General features: G+C 44.3%; 1 protein-coding gene across 1 annotated transcript in view; it reads right to left on the reverse strand.

The window, feature by feature from the left end:
• Positions 1–2,918: 2,918 nt before the first annotated feature.
• The window catches only part of DGAT2 (diacylglycerol O-acyltransferase 2), a 43,026-nt gene continuing 32,492 nt past the window's right edge, over positions 2,919–13,452 (reverse strand). Inside the window, exons 4-8 of the mRNA XM_061629052.1 lie at positions 12,434–12,504; positions 10,405–10,609; positions 8,615–8,789; positions 8,127–8,329; positions 2,919–6,432 (exon numbers count right to left, since the gene is read on the reverse strand). Coding sequence (XP_061485036.1) covers positions 6,278–6,432; positions 8,127–8,329; positions 8,615–8,789; positions 10,405–10,609; positions 12,434–12,504 — 809 coding nt within the window. The 3' untranslated portion in view covers positions 2,919–6,277. The remainder of the gene's footprint in view (positions 6,433–8,126; positions 8,330–8,614; positions 8,790–10,404; positions 10,610–12,433; positions 12,505–13,452) is intronic.

A 13,452-nucleotide genomic window follows, 5' to 3' on the forward strand; every position in this document is an offset into this window, starting at 1 on the left:
TGTAATGATGGCTAAGACCACCTAGAATGCATTTTATTAGTTGTAGTGTGCAAGATGTGAATAAATAGTATATATTATAAAGACTGTTCTGCTGTCTGAAATCTGACTCCCAAACAGAAAATTCCTGGTACCTCCCAAGTCTCAAGAACTCTTGAGTGGGGTCTCCTCTATTTTCTGCCTGCACCAAACGACTGCTGTTGATAACCTGTGAGCTTAGGTGCACGAACGTTCAACATACAAGGACTCTATGTGGTTATGGAGGAAAAGAGAAACCAGGAATCCTCGACCCTGTGCATCCACTGGCAAGGGGCTGGCCTTGCCAGTATCAGTATGGCTACTCATAGGGAAGCTCGGAGGGTGGCAACAAGAAATAGGGCTTTTTCAGTGGTGGCCCCTGATTTATGGAACAATCTCCCTGAGGAGATGTGCCTGGCGCCAACACTTCTATCCTTCCGGCGCCAGGTTAAAACTTTCCTCTTCGCCCCGGCATTTTAATATGTTTTTAGTGTGTGTTGGAATTGTTTCATCTTTTAAAATTTTAAATCTTTTTAATATGTTTAAATTGTTAATATGTGTTTATTGTATTTTGATGTTAGTCTTGTGCACCGCCCAGAGAGCTTCGGCTATGGGGTGGTATATAAGTTTAATAAATAAATATAAATAAATAAACTGCATTGCAAAATTCAGATAAGTGAGGATTTCGAAGGATGGCTGTGTTTCAGTTCTCATATTGTTTTGGAGAGTGTGAATTTGATCAATGCAAACAATCGAATTTCTCCCCCATCTCTAAGCCATACATAACAACAACAAAAAGAGGGGGTACTTGACCAAGGAAGTATTTTGGATCTGGAAATAAAGTGCAGGTTTGTGTTAAAAAGCAGGCATGAGCAGCTCATCCCTACATAAGGATTGCTACTGTGTAAACTTTGTTAGGTTCGTATTGCTGTTCTTACGACTATCATTCTAGGATGTCTGCTCTGTTTCAGCACGGCCAATGTGGTGGCCTCCAGCTATTGCTGGAATCCATCGGCCGCAGCCGTCACGGCCAACGTTCAGGGATGATGCGAAGTGTAATCCAACAGCGTGATACAGAAGCAACACAGTGGGAGCCTGCAGGCCCTCTCATGAAACAACAGACAAGCGCTGGGGAAGGATGAAGGAGGAAAAGTCAGTGGATGAACAAAGGAGCGAGATAACAATGGTCCAGTCAATCCCAATACAAGGTGCAGGGGCTAAGCAAATGGACTAGGCACAGGATGAGCTTGGAAAAAGTTACTTTTTTGAACTGCAACTCCCATCAGCCCAAACCAGTGGCCATGCTGGCTGGGGCTGATGGGAGTTGTAGTTCAAAAAAGTAACTTTTCCAAGCTCTGGCGACTGTGTAGAAATCCTAAAACAAAGGTTTTATCACGGATTACTGCTGCTGTGAAGGGACAGTGCTTCTTTTGGCATACACATATGGTCTAATTGTCAAGACTGTTCGTTTCGAGTTTCATTACCCTTTCACCGAAACTGAAACTTACACCCATACACACACCCCAGAGGTTTACGCTTATTAGCTAATGAGGTAGTCTCTAGTCCACAAAGGCTTATGTCAGAAATAAATGCGCTGAGCCTTTAAGGTGCCCTTTGTTCCTTTAAAAGCCACCTGCACCTGCTAGCAGCCTGCCAATGCTTTGAAATCAACCAGAGGGGCCATTTTAGTGTGCCTGCCTTTGAGAACAGTCAGACTGGCAGCACAAGAGACAGGGCCTCCTTAGCAGTGGTCTCACAATCATGGAATTCTCTCCCAAGTGGGGTGCTTATGGTCCCTTTACAGGCCTTCGGGCTTGCTCAGTAAGGACTTATTAAACAACTGGAATTCCCTCCCCTTCAATATTAGGCAGGCACCATCTGTTATCTTTTCAGCACCTGTTGAAGACTTTCCTCTTGCAACAAGCCTTTTAACTTGAGACCTATTCCAGTCTGCGTCTATGTTGGAATTGCTTTTAATACGTTTTTAAATCTTTTTTTTAAAGTTTTTAACCTTTTTTAAGGTGTCTTTAAAGCTTCTTTAAAATGTTTTTAAAATTGTGTTTTAATGTATTTTAAGGTCTGTTTTTATGATGTTTTAAAGAGTTTTTAGTGCTTTTGTTTGCCGCCCTGGGCTCCTGCTGAGAGGAAGGGCAGGATAGAAATCAAATAATAAATAAATAAACTTGACTAAAGTAAGTGCTGTGATCCTGTTAATTTTTATTGGCATTTAAATAGTCTAAAATGTATCTAAATAATATTTAGCTGGTTTTAAGCCTTAACTGTTTTAAAATATTATGCTGGGCAATTTTCATGGCTGTATATTGCTTCTTTTATCATTTTTGTAGTTGTATTTTAATTTTACATTAAGTCACTTTGTGAGGACGTGTGTCAGTAAAAATATTTTTTCAATAAATAAAGATCACTAATTTCTCTCTATTGCAAATACTGTAGAGGGATGGATGTGAAATGTCAGTATGTAACATTCAGCCAACGTTAGAATAGCCCTGCTGGCCTATCTGATTCAGCCTTCTAATCCCCTCAAAGGCTAACCAGGAAACAATTTGAGTATTAATGCAATAGCCCTCATAATTCCATAATTTAAGTATGAGCTGCATGAAGGGAGACTGTCTATCCTGAATTCCCCACTATTCACCTTCATTGGATGAGCCTGCCTTCTAGGTTTCATGAGATATGCTGTACAATACACTGCAGCATTTGGGATATGTTACTGCAGAACTGGTTTGTTTTAAGATAGAATTCATAGGGACTAGTGTTCGGTGGAGCATGTTCTGATATTTTCAATCTGTGTACTCTCAGCTCATAAGGACTCAAAGTTCAACCTTGTATGGAAACAGGTCAAATATCAGGAACAAGTAGAAAGCCAACATCATTTTTTTTGCTTACATTTATTTCTACAAATTTGTACAAAAGTCTTTTTAAATGATGTACAGTATTTCCATGAAATGCCCAAAGGCTGGAGCATTTTTCCCCGTTATACATGTCATGATCAGGATCACAGGGATACAAGAACCCAGGAACCGAAGCCCCAGTTTTCTGCATTACCCAAAGGCACATTTTAGAGCTTCAATCAGTGTCAATGATTAATACAATTGAAGGTGGCAGTTTAAGCATGCAATAGTGCAAGAACATTTAAATATATATTTATATATGTATGTATGCACACACTGGGCTTTGAATATATTTCTCTATAAAGCGTCAGTCGACATCCATGTAAACATTTAAAAACAGTCAATACTATTTAAAAACAGTCAAGAGCTATTTATATACATTCATCTCTGAATTCAATAATCAACACCATGTTCTTTAAAAACAGAGAAATCCCCAGAGTTAAAAAATGATTCATCTATGAGGGCTCCTACTAGATTTAAACTGTTTTTTTCCTTTTTGGGTGGCCAACACCACTCCTGAGGGAGGCTCCTATGCTTTTAATGTGTGCATGGCTAAGGACAAATCCAATTGCTTGATGTCTGTATATATATACATATATATATATATATACACACACACATACATATACACACAGAGAGAGAGAGAGAGAGAGAGCCACTAAAGTACAAGGCTCTTCACAAAGTAACAGAAACGACAGAGAAAGATGTTTTCTGCCTCAAGGAACTTTCCAGTCCACACATGGTTTCCTCCCAAGAATCCTGAGAACTGTAGTTTAAGGGTGCCGAGAACTGTAGCTCTGTGAGGGGTCAACTACAGTACAGGGGAAAGCCATGTGCTTGAAATGTATGTACAGATGTGACCTTTGGAAAACAGGATAAATAAGATGGGATGGTGGTGATCAAAGACCGACTCGGGCTTTGTTTCACCTATAGGTGAGGTCTCCCATAATCCCTGACCTTTGGCCATGCTGGTTGGGGCTGATGGGAGTTGTAGTCCAACAACATGCTCTGCAACCCTGGCCTAAAGGGTTGTTGTTGTGCCAAAGGCTTCAACATGGGAGACAGAGAAGTGGCAATGAATGGATGTGCTGGGAGATAGAGCCAGGTGTAAGGGGCAGCAGGCAAGAAAAGATGGAACCATTTAGGAGAGGAGAAGACCTTTGGTTAGCTGAAATCTGTAGGAGACGCAAAACTTGCGAGTGCAGAAATAAGGGCAGAAAGATAGGGCAAGCTATTGGCAAGTTGGGCAAGAGGCATTATCAGAGGGCTAGGGCGCATTCCAGCCAGGCAAAGTCACTCAAGGAGGAGGGTGCAAAGCAGGACTAGTAAGTGGTGTGGCTATGGGGGGGATATAGCCTGGAAAATGTCCCAAGGGCCCAACAGAGAGACATGGAAGGTCACATCTGGCCCCCAGACCAGAGGAGCCCATCCCTGCTTTAAAAAGGTACAGGCAAAGAGATGAGATTTTCTTTCTTGGTGATCCAGTGGCAGGGAAAAACTAAGCATGATGAATTTCTCCCTGTCCCATACCTGCTAAAAACAAAGCAACATCCCTGTAGAAAAAGAAGTTGGCAGCCCGTGCATTCTTCTCTCTCGTGCACGCATGCACACACACCTCACAGTAAAGACATGGCTCATTACAAGCACAAAAGTCACCCCTGACAATCATCAACTCTTGATTTTGCTTTAAAAATATTGCCGACTAACACTGAGTTTCCAGCATTTCCCCAGGAGACAGAGACATGTGCCATCTATAAAAAGGTTGGATCTCCGTAGAAAGAAGGCCAAGACAACAGAGGCCAGAGAGGAGATACATGAAGAACAATAATCCGGCAAGGTCTGTTTTCAGGGACAGTCTTTGGTTCCCAAACCCATTTGCACAACAAGGTAGCAACAGGAGGGGGAAATGGGAGCAAACCTCAGAATTTGCATTGTTTGTGCTTTCAGGAGGGGCTTTTCTCAACCAGAAATCCCCTTGTGCTACGAAACTTATACGTAAAAAGCAGTAGTGTACCAATTGGATTTGCTACAGTACAAGTGCAAGAGGGTGGGAAAAAACAGCATGGGTACAAAAATGAGTGTGGATTGCAGGACAAAATACAAACAAACATAGGCTCTGGCTTTTAAAATCAGAACTTGGAGGGAGCTGCCCATGCAATTTCTGCCTTTTCTATCAATGCATGAGGACTAGCAACCTGCTCCCTTTTCTTCCAGCTGAAACTGCAATGTGAGATTCAGAGCCCAGAGATGGCTTGTGGTGCAACTTCTAGGGAGTGGGAAATGACAGCTGTGAGTTCATTCCCACAATACTCTGCTTTCATCCCTACCCACCAAGGTCCCTCTATATACCATTGTCCCTTTCCTTCTGCTGTAAAACCAGCACAAAGGTTTATGCAACGCATGATCAACTAACAGATAAAATAAATTACACAGAGGTGTGGTTTAACAAAGGAATCAGGCTCTCATATTCCACCACCACCACCCTGCCATTCCCCCAACACAGATCCTTGACCTCGGGGCTAGTCTAACTGCACAAGCAACCTATGTGATCGCCTAAAGTAGCAATATTATTTCAGAGAGCCAATGGCGCAGCAGGCATTTCTGGAGGAAAAGCTTTGCTGTGATTCCACCCAGCACTGCAAGGCTCCCTTGGGATGCTTTTCTTGCATTATGAGGTACCGTCACTAGGGGAGGCATAACATTCAGGGCTAGCCCTGTGTGGCGCCAACAGGTTACAACAACCTTCTACCCAAGTAAGTGCTTTATCCCACCTAATCCACCCCCGTTTCACTATCTAGACTCCTGATGAGAAGTTAGGAGGGAGCCTAGCTCTGTGGCAGCGTGCAGAAGATCCCAAAGCTCAATCCCTGGTCTCACCAGTTGAAAGGAACTCTCTGCCTGGCAAGCTGCTGCCAGTCAGCGTAGACAATACTGAGCTAAATGCACCAATAGTCTGAGTTGGGCTAAGGCAAGCTGTCCTAGTTCTACTTCAAGGGCATTGCATCTGGCCATCAAAGGCAACAGATTCAAAAAGCCAAGCAACTCCCTTTCCTTCTCTTTCTGTGATGGGGGAACTGATAGATTTAAGTGCCATTGTTGGAGCAGGATGGATCTGTCACAATCAGAAAATAAAACCGTTTCTAGAAAGCTCTAAAGTTTGAATAGTTAGACAACTTCTTTTCTTTTATCCTTTTGAAAGCTCACGCGTGCATCCACGCTCGCCTCCCCAATTCACAGACCAGAACACAAAAGACAACTTGGAGTCTGGCAGAAAAGTGTCTTTTGATGCCACATTTGTGAGCGAGTCGCTGCCAAAAAACGCAAGAGCCAAAGTGTCCGGTTCCTTCCGGTGGTCAATTGATTTCCAAGACCTCTGTCTCCGGCAGGCCAAATTTCGTCTTGTGCGCGTCAAAGAGTTTAATCAGAGAGCTGACGTAGATGCTGTGATAGAAGTCTACTTCCTTCTGGCTTGGGTTATCGATTTTGGGAATGGTAATGGGCTCCCCAACTGAAACACAAAACAGATAGAGAGAAAAGGTCAAATAATTCAGTGAGGTGAAGCCCCTTCTTCCTAAACCGAAAGCTGCTAGGCAGAGTGTAATTCCATTTTCAAAAGAACAGGGGGTCCCCAATCTGTCATCAGCAAAGGGCAATATTCAGAAACTAGCCAGCAAATCACTGCAAGCTCTCAGGGCATTCTGCTGCTGACCTTGAAGTGGCCATTCTCAAACAAAAAACTTCAAAAGGGAAACTCCAGGACAGCACTGCTGAATGCCGAGTTCAGTTCCAGAATCTGTCACACAAATCTATATAAGGAACTGGCATCGCTAAACCGCTTATCATCACAGCTTTGTGAAGGGGTGTTGTTATGTGCCTTCAAATTTATTACGACTTATGGCGACCCTATGAATCAGCGACCTCCAAGAGCATCTGTCATGAACCACCCTGTTCAGATCTTGTAAGTTCAGGTCTGTGGCTTCCTTTATGGGATCAATCCATCTCTTGTTTGGCCTTCCTCTTTTTCTATTCCCTTCTGTTTTTCCCAGCTTTATTGTCTTTTCTAGTGAATCAGGTCTTCTCATTATGTGTTCAAAGTATGATATCCTCAGTTTCATCATTTTAGCTTCTAGTGACAGTTCTGGTTTAATTTGTTCTAACACCCAATTATTTGTCATGTTTGCAGTCCATGGTATACACAAAGGTCTCCTCCAAATACCATATTTCAAATGAGTTGATTTTTCTCTTATCTGCTTTTTTCACTGTCCAACTTTCACATCCATACATAGAGATCGGGAATACCATAGTCTGAATGATCCTGACTTTAGTGTTTAGTGATACATCTTTGCATAGGAGGACCTTTTCTAGTTCTCTCACAGCTGCCCTCCCCAGTCCTAGCCTTCTTCTAATTTCTTGACTATTGTCTCCATTTTGGTTAATGTTTGTGCCAAGGCATTGATAATCCTGGACAAGTTCATCGTCCTCATTGTCAACTGTAAAGTTACATAAATCTTCTGTTGTCATTACTTTAGTCTTCTTGACGTTCAATTATAGTCCTGCTTTTGTGCTTTCCTCTCTAACTTGCATCAGCATTCGTTTCAAATCATTACTGGTTTCTACTAGTAGTATGGTATCGTCTGTGTATCTTAAATTATCGGTATTTCTCCCTCTAATTTTAGAACTTTATTGCCACAGAGTTTTGTTTTTGCATTTTGTTCTGGTTCACCTTCTTTCCGCTCCCCCTTTTCACCAATGTATGTAGCTGCAAACTTAGGGTTCCATGTAACAAATGAAGTGGACTCTAGTCTACAAAAGCATATACCAGTGAACATGCATTTTTGTTTTTTGCCTTATAGCAGGTCGTTCAGCATGAAATGATGGTTATGCTTATTGACCAGGCAATGTGCACAAATCCCTGTTCACCTTCCTAATAATGTGCCCATTCTGCACAATCTCCAGTGAAAGTACAGCAGCCTCTCTCAACTTAGTACTCTCCAGATGTTTTGGACTACAACTCCCATCAGCCCCAGACAGCATGGCCAGTGGTTGGGGATGATGGCAGTGTAAACCATCTGGAGGACACCAGCTGGGGGAAGGCTGTTGTACAGAATAGAAGGTATTATGCACATTATATTTCTTTTAAAAATATAATAGAACTGTTCATTGAAATCTACATTCCTAACCAAAGTTGATTACAAGCCTTACCAACAGTGTTGATGGGCTTGGGGTATGGCAACAATCCCCAGCTGTCAGAGAAAAAGAGGCCTCGCCCATGGAAAACGCAAGGAGCAAAGCCAACGTACTTCTGGAATTTCTTCTGAACCCACCGTCCCCAGGAGCCCTCCTCAAAGATCACCTGCTTGTAGATCTCATTCTCGCCAAAGGAATACACCGGAACTAGATCTGCACTGGAAGAGAGACACAATCCATACGTCAGAACCTTTCCCCCCTTGCAGAATGCACAGCAGGGGTGCAATGCTGGTTCCATCAAAGGCCTAAGCTGCCCAGCCAAGGAGTCAAGTCAAAGGAGCAATCAAGATGTTTGGGCTCTGATGGAGCAACCCCCCCCTTCAGATCTGTTTCATCTCAAGTAAAAATTATTTCTCGAGGCCCCCACAAGGAAATCTGTTCCATAAGAATTATGTCTAAATGGTATGCTTTTATGTCTAAATGGTAAGCCTTTCTCTCCTTACCCATGGTATAACGCCAGCTTCACAAAGCCCTTCCGGTGCCGCAGGGTCACAGAGTTTTTGCCCAGCGTGCAGTTCAGGGACTCCGCAGCGCCCCCCACCACAATCACAATGGCGTTACCACGGCCATTCTTGGAAAGGATGTAATCAATGGTGTCCCGGTTCACAGGACAGACACCTGAACAGAAAGAGAGAGAGAAAGAACAAGATTTCAGGAAAAGGGGAAATGGCGATAGTAGTTTTCAGTCCTGGGGAAGGGGGATCCCTTCTGTGGGCCAAACTGTGAGCAAAGAGCGTTTGCTACTTCACATCAAGAAACACCCGTGCCTATCCCTCAATTCTGGAACACCCCACAAAGGCACAGAAAACAGATACTGGCAGCAAATTAACACAGCATGTTAAACAGCACTTCCTTTTTCCAATCCTTAACCTATCCAAGATTCCCTTCCCCCCACTTTTTCGGTGATTTTTCAAAAAGTGGGGTGGAAATGTTTGATCATTCTGAGGGCAAGAAATATCACCTGTTCAAGGTGAGGGCAGGAAGCCATCACCTTCACTCTTAATGGGCTTTGTGACGTCATCACATGAACACACATGGCTGCATGATTCTGATCAAGCACCTTCAGCTAGCCCTAGAGCAGAGAACTGCCCTCCAGAAGTTATAGGACTCCAACTCCCATCAGCCCCAGCCAGCATGGGCAAGAGTCAGGAAAGATGGGAGTTGGAGTCCAACAACATCTGGAGAGCCGCAGCTTCCCCATCCCTGTGTTAGATTTACCTAACAATCCTGTTTGTGGAACGTTCTCCCCAGGAAGATATACCTGGCACCATCATTACCCACCTTTAGGTGCCAGGCAAAAACATTCCTCTTCTTCAAGGCATTTGGTTGTTAACTTTGGAAGGCTTTTGGAGGCCTTCTGTAGTGTAGCCTTCCTAAGAAGGCTTCCCTCCCCCTCCTTATGTACTGTTTTGGTTTTTAACTTTATATGTATCAGGTCCCACTGAAGAAACATTAGCAATGCAGAAGCCTAGAGAGGCTTATTTTTCCATTTAACACCACACAACAGCAGTGTCACAACAACATTTAACATGAGCTGCTTTAAGCTTTTATATAAAAAGATGCAGGATTCAGTGTTCAAAGGATTAACGTCCTCGGCACCTGATCGCAAAGGATCTCAGGTAGCAGAGTTTGGACCTTACAGAGCTGCTGGCAAGTCTAGGGTGGGTGGGGGTAACCAAAATAAGATGTACTGGACTAGAAAGATTGAAAATCTTAATTCTAACCATATACCAGCATCCAACTTGCACTTCAAAAACAGAAAGCCAGATCACATTAGTGAAGAGTGGGGAATCTTTTTCATCCTAGGGGCCATGGATTCTGAGGGTTGGAGGCTACCTTATCCAACACCCTGCATGATGCAGTAAATAAATAACTATTGCCATGCAGGAGGGAAAGGTCCATACATACACACACATTGTGTCTTAGTGGTAGAACACATTCTTTGCATGCAGATGGTCCCAGATTTTACTAAAAACATAGGAAGCCACCTGTACCAAGTCAGATCTTTGGTCCATCTAGCTCGGTATTGTCTACACTGACTGGCAGCAGGTCTCCAGGATTTCAGACCAGGTTCTCTCCCAGCCCTACCTGGAGATGTCGAGGCCTGAATCTGGGACCTCTTGCATGCAGAGGAGATGTTCCATCACCAAGCCACATCCCTTCCTGCTGAACTCCATGGGACTTCCTATCAAGGTACACTAGGCCGGCTCAAATGTAGGCTTTTAATTCTTACCCCCAGACATTATGTAGTCCCTGAAAATGGGTAACCTGAAGTTCCCAGCTAATGTAGCAACATATGGCCGAATCCCCGGAAACATCTGGCTCACGCCCGTGGCCTCTGTGCAAAAGTTGCAGAAGGCGCCCATTCCCATGATTCCATGTGGGTGGTAGCCAAAGATGTAATTCTTGTGGGTCATCAAGTTGTGGGTTTTTACCAGCTGAGGAAAGGAGGGGGGGGGAGAGAGAGAGAGAAAATATAAAGTTACTCCAGCTGGAGGAAGGGAAACATAAAAGTTGCTTGCACTGAAGCGGGGCAAAAACCTCCTAGAGGAGACACTGATAATTTAAGTGATTTGTGTGCGACACAATTAGTATCCTTTAACTACATTCCTTACACTCGTTTCTCTAAAACACAGACCAAAGACAGGTTAGAAATTAACCAAGTAAGAGAAAACTGTTGATGCCAGGAGCAAGTTATCGTTTAAGCAGATGCAAAAAGCAGAATCTAAGGGACTATATATAAAACGTGTGCCACAAATCATCATGAATGCACAGCAAAAATAACATTTGCTGGAGAGATCTGTAGTTCAACATCTGGAGGGGAGCAGGTTTTCCATCCCAGCCTTACAGATGCAGACAAAAAGAAGCAGCTAATGCAACCCATAGAACAGGCTCTCTGTAAGGCAAGCATGGCCAGGAACAGAAGAGTCCCCCTTACTGCAATACAGACCTTTAGATTCCAACTGTGCAGTTACTAGCAAGAGGCAAGTCGTGCCTGAGATTGGACTCTAGAACATGAGATAACAGGAGCCAGGAGCCAGCTTGCACTAACACCAGCCAGACAAAAGCACAGAGGGGGAAAACATGCAACTGTACATGCTTCAGATAAAGGATGCCCTTTGATATGGATCGTTTGCTAGTCACACAACTCAGCATTTACCTGGAGGACAACAATATTTGGGGCAAAAGTTCATATTACGCAGGATATACAAGTTCCCAACCCAGTATGTGATTTGCACGGCTGATGTAGTGAGTGTTTGCAGGAAGTCACTGTGGAGGAGGCAGACTTAATCCCTCCATCCCTGCTAACCCTCCCCTACAAACCCACCAGCTCTGTCCCCCAGCTGAACTTTTTATTTGGCAGCATAGATCTGCAATTCCACCTGCAGAATCTCCTAGGCGTTGCTAGTTACCTGCTGTGCAGCTAAACCCTGAGCTTTTACTGACAGCGTAGTAAGGCCTCCCCATTGGGGGCCGGGGGAGATTCTGTCTAGAATTGTACAAATAAGCAGATGTTAATCATAATGCAGGCAGAGAAGGAAAATAATCTCAAGGAAAATGGCACTGAAGCTCAGGCGTCTCCAGCAGAGTGCTGAAAATTAGGGATGGGTAAATCCATCTGTTTATTGTCCATATCAAATTGGCATGTGTTTGATTTATAAATCTGTTCCATCTTATTTCTGCATCAATCTTCAATCTTTAAATATATTTTTTTCAGAATCTGCATTTCAATCGTTTTTGACCCGAGAACGGCATTAGAACTGGGAAATGTAAAATCCAGTGGAGAGCCACAGTCTAATCTGCACATTAAGTTAAGGGCTCCTCCAGACATCCTTTTTATTGTGCATTTGTGGTTATTTGTGCTCATGATGCTACCAGGACAGTCATACATGATCCTGCTTCCAATGCTACTTGCGTCTACAAAAGTTTTGGGGCGGTTGCACTGCTGAAATCCTGCAACTTGTTATACCAAAATAATTCTGGTTACGCTATAGCTTCTCTGGACAGCAAAAAAATGCCGTAGCCTTAGGAAAGCACTGCAGAACAAACTAAACCAGAATAAATCCACCAATAACGCACTATTTTTGTGTCAAGAGTCTGCTGCAGAATTCACCCACGATAAAACACCAGGCTGGACGGGTCCCTAGCCAGTTTGTATCAGAATCAGCAAGGAAAGAATTCCTCAGATATCCCTGCTGAAAACAAAGCAAGCGCGCATCAGGAAGCCAGAGAAAATGGAAACATGTTGCAGCGGGACTCACTCGTATCGGGAAATAGTCCCGGAAATATCTCCACACAGCCCAGTTTCTGATCCATTGCGATCTTCTTCCACCTTTTGAAGAAAAAAAAAAAGGAGGGACTGTCAGCAGTGCATTAGAGAGGATTGGGGGAAGAACTCAATCAGGAAAGGTACAGCCAAAGCTTGCAAACAAATATAGATCCCCAACCTGTATAGTAGGGGCAGCTCCACATGTTCCCAAGTCAGACTCATGGACCTATCTATCCCAACAATTGCCTCCTCCAGCATACCCCAACCTCGTGCCCTCCAGATGATACTGGATTCCAACTCACAGCGTTCCTATCCATTGACCATACTGGCTGTGTCCGATGGTGGGTGGGCATATGGTTGGGAGAAGCTGTTCTACTCCGACTAACACCAGGGCTGTAGCTGGGTGGCAGAGCATCCGCTTTGCATGCAGAACTCCCAGGTTCAGTCCCCAATGGCATCTCCAGGTAGGGCTGGGAGGGATTCCCCATCTGAAATCCTGGAGAGGCGCTGCCAGTCAGTGTAGATGATAGTGAACAGGATGGACCCAGGGGTGGCGCCAAAGGGCGGCCAGGTCAGGCCCTAGCCGAGGGCTCCTGGGGCCCCTCGATAGGGTGGGGGAGAAGTAGCGCTCCTCTTCCACAATCCGCAGTAGCTGTCACGGATCGCAGAGAGGGAGGTTCCAAGCCACCCACCCGTTCACTGGCTCCACCTATCTGTCTTTTGTGCCATCAACCAAGATGGCGGCAGAGGCTTCAGCCCCTTAGGGAAACCTTGGCCGCCATCTTGGTTAATTGCAGCCCTGAGCATATGTGCATGCATGCGTGTGTGTGCACGCACCAGGACCCAGGGCAGACTGGTGCCCAAGGGCCCCGGCCCGTCTGGCGCTGGCCCTGGATGGACCAGTGGTCTGACCCAGAATGCACCTTCCTACATCTCAGGTAAAGGTGTATCCTGTCACCCTCTACCAATCCTTTTCAAATGGAGATGAGAAGGATTTAATTTGGGCCTTTC

The sequence above is a fragment of the Rhineura floridana genome, chromosome 5 (assembly GCF_030035675.1).
Source record: "Rhineura floridana isolate rRhiFlo1 chromosome 5, rRhiFlo1.hap2, whole genome shotgun sequence".
NCBI lineage: Eukaryota > Metazoa > Chordata > Lepidosauria > Squamata > Rhineuridae > Rhineura > Rhineura floridana.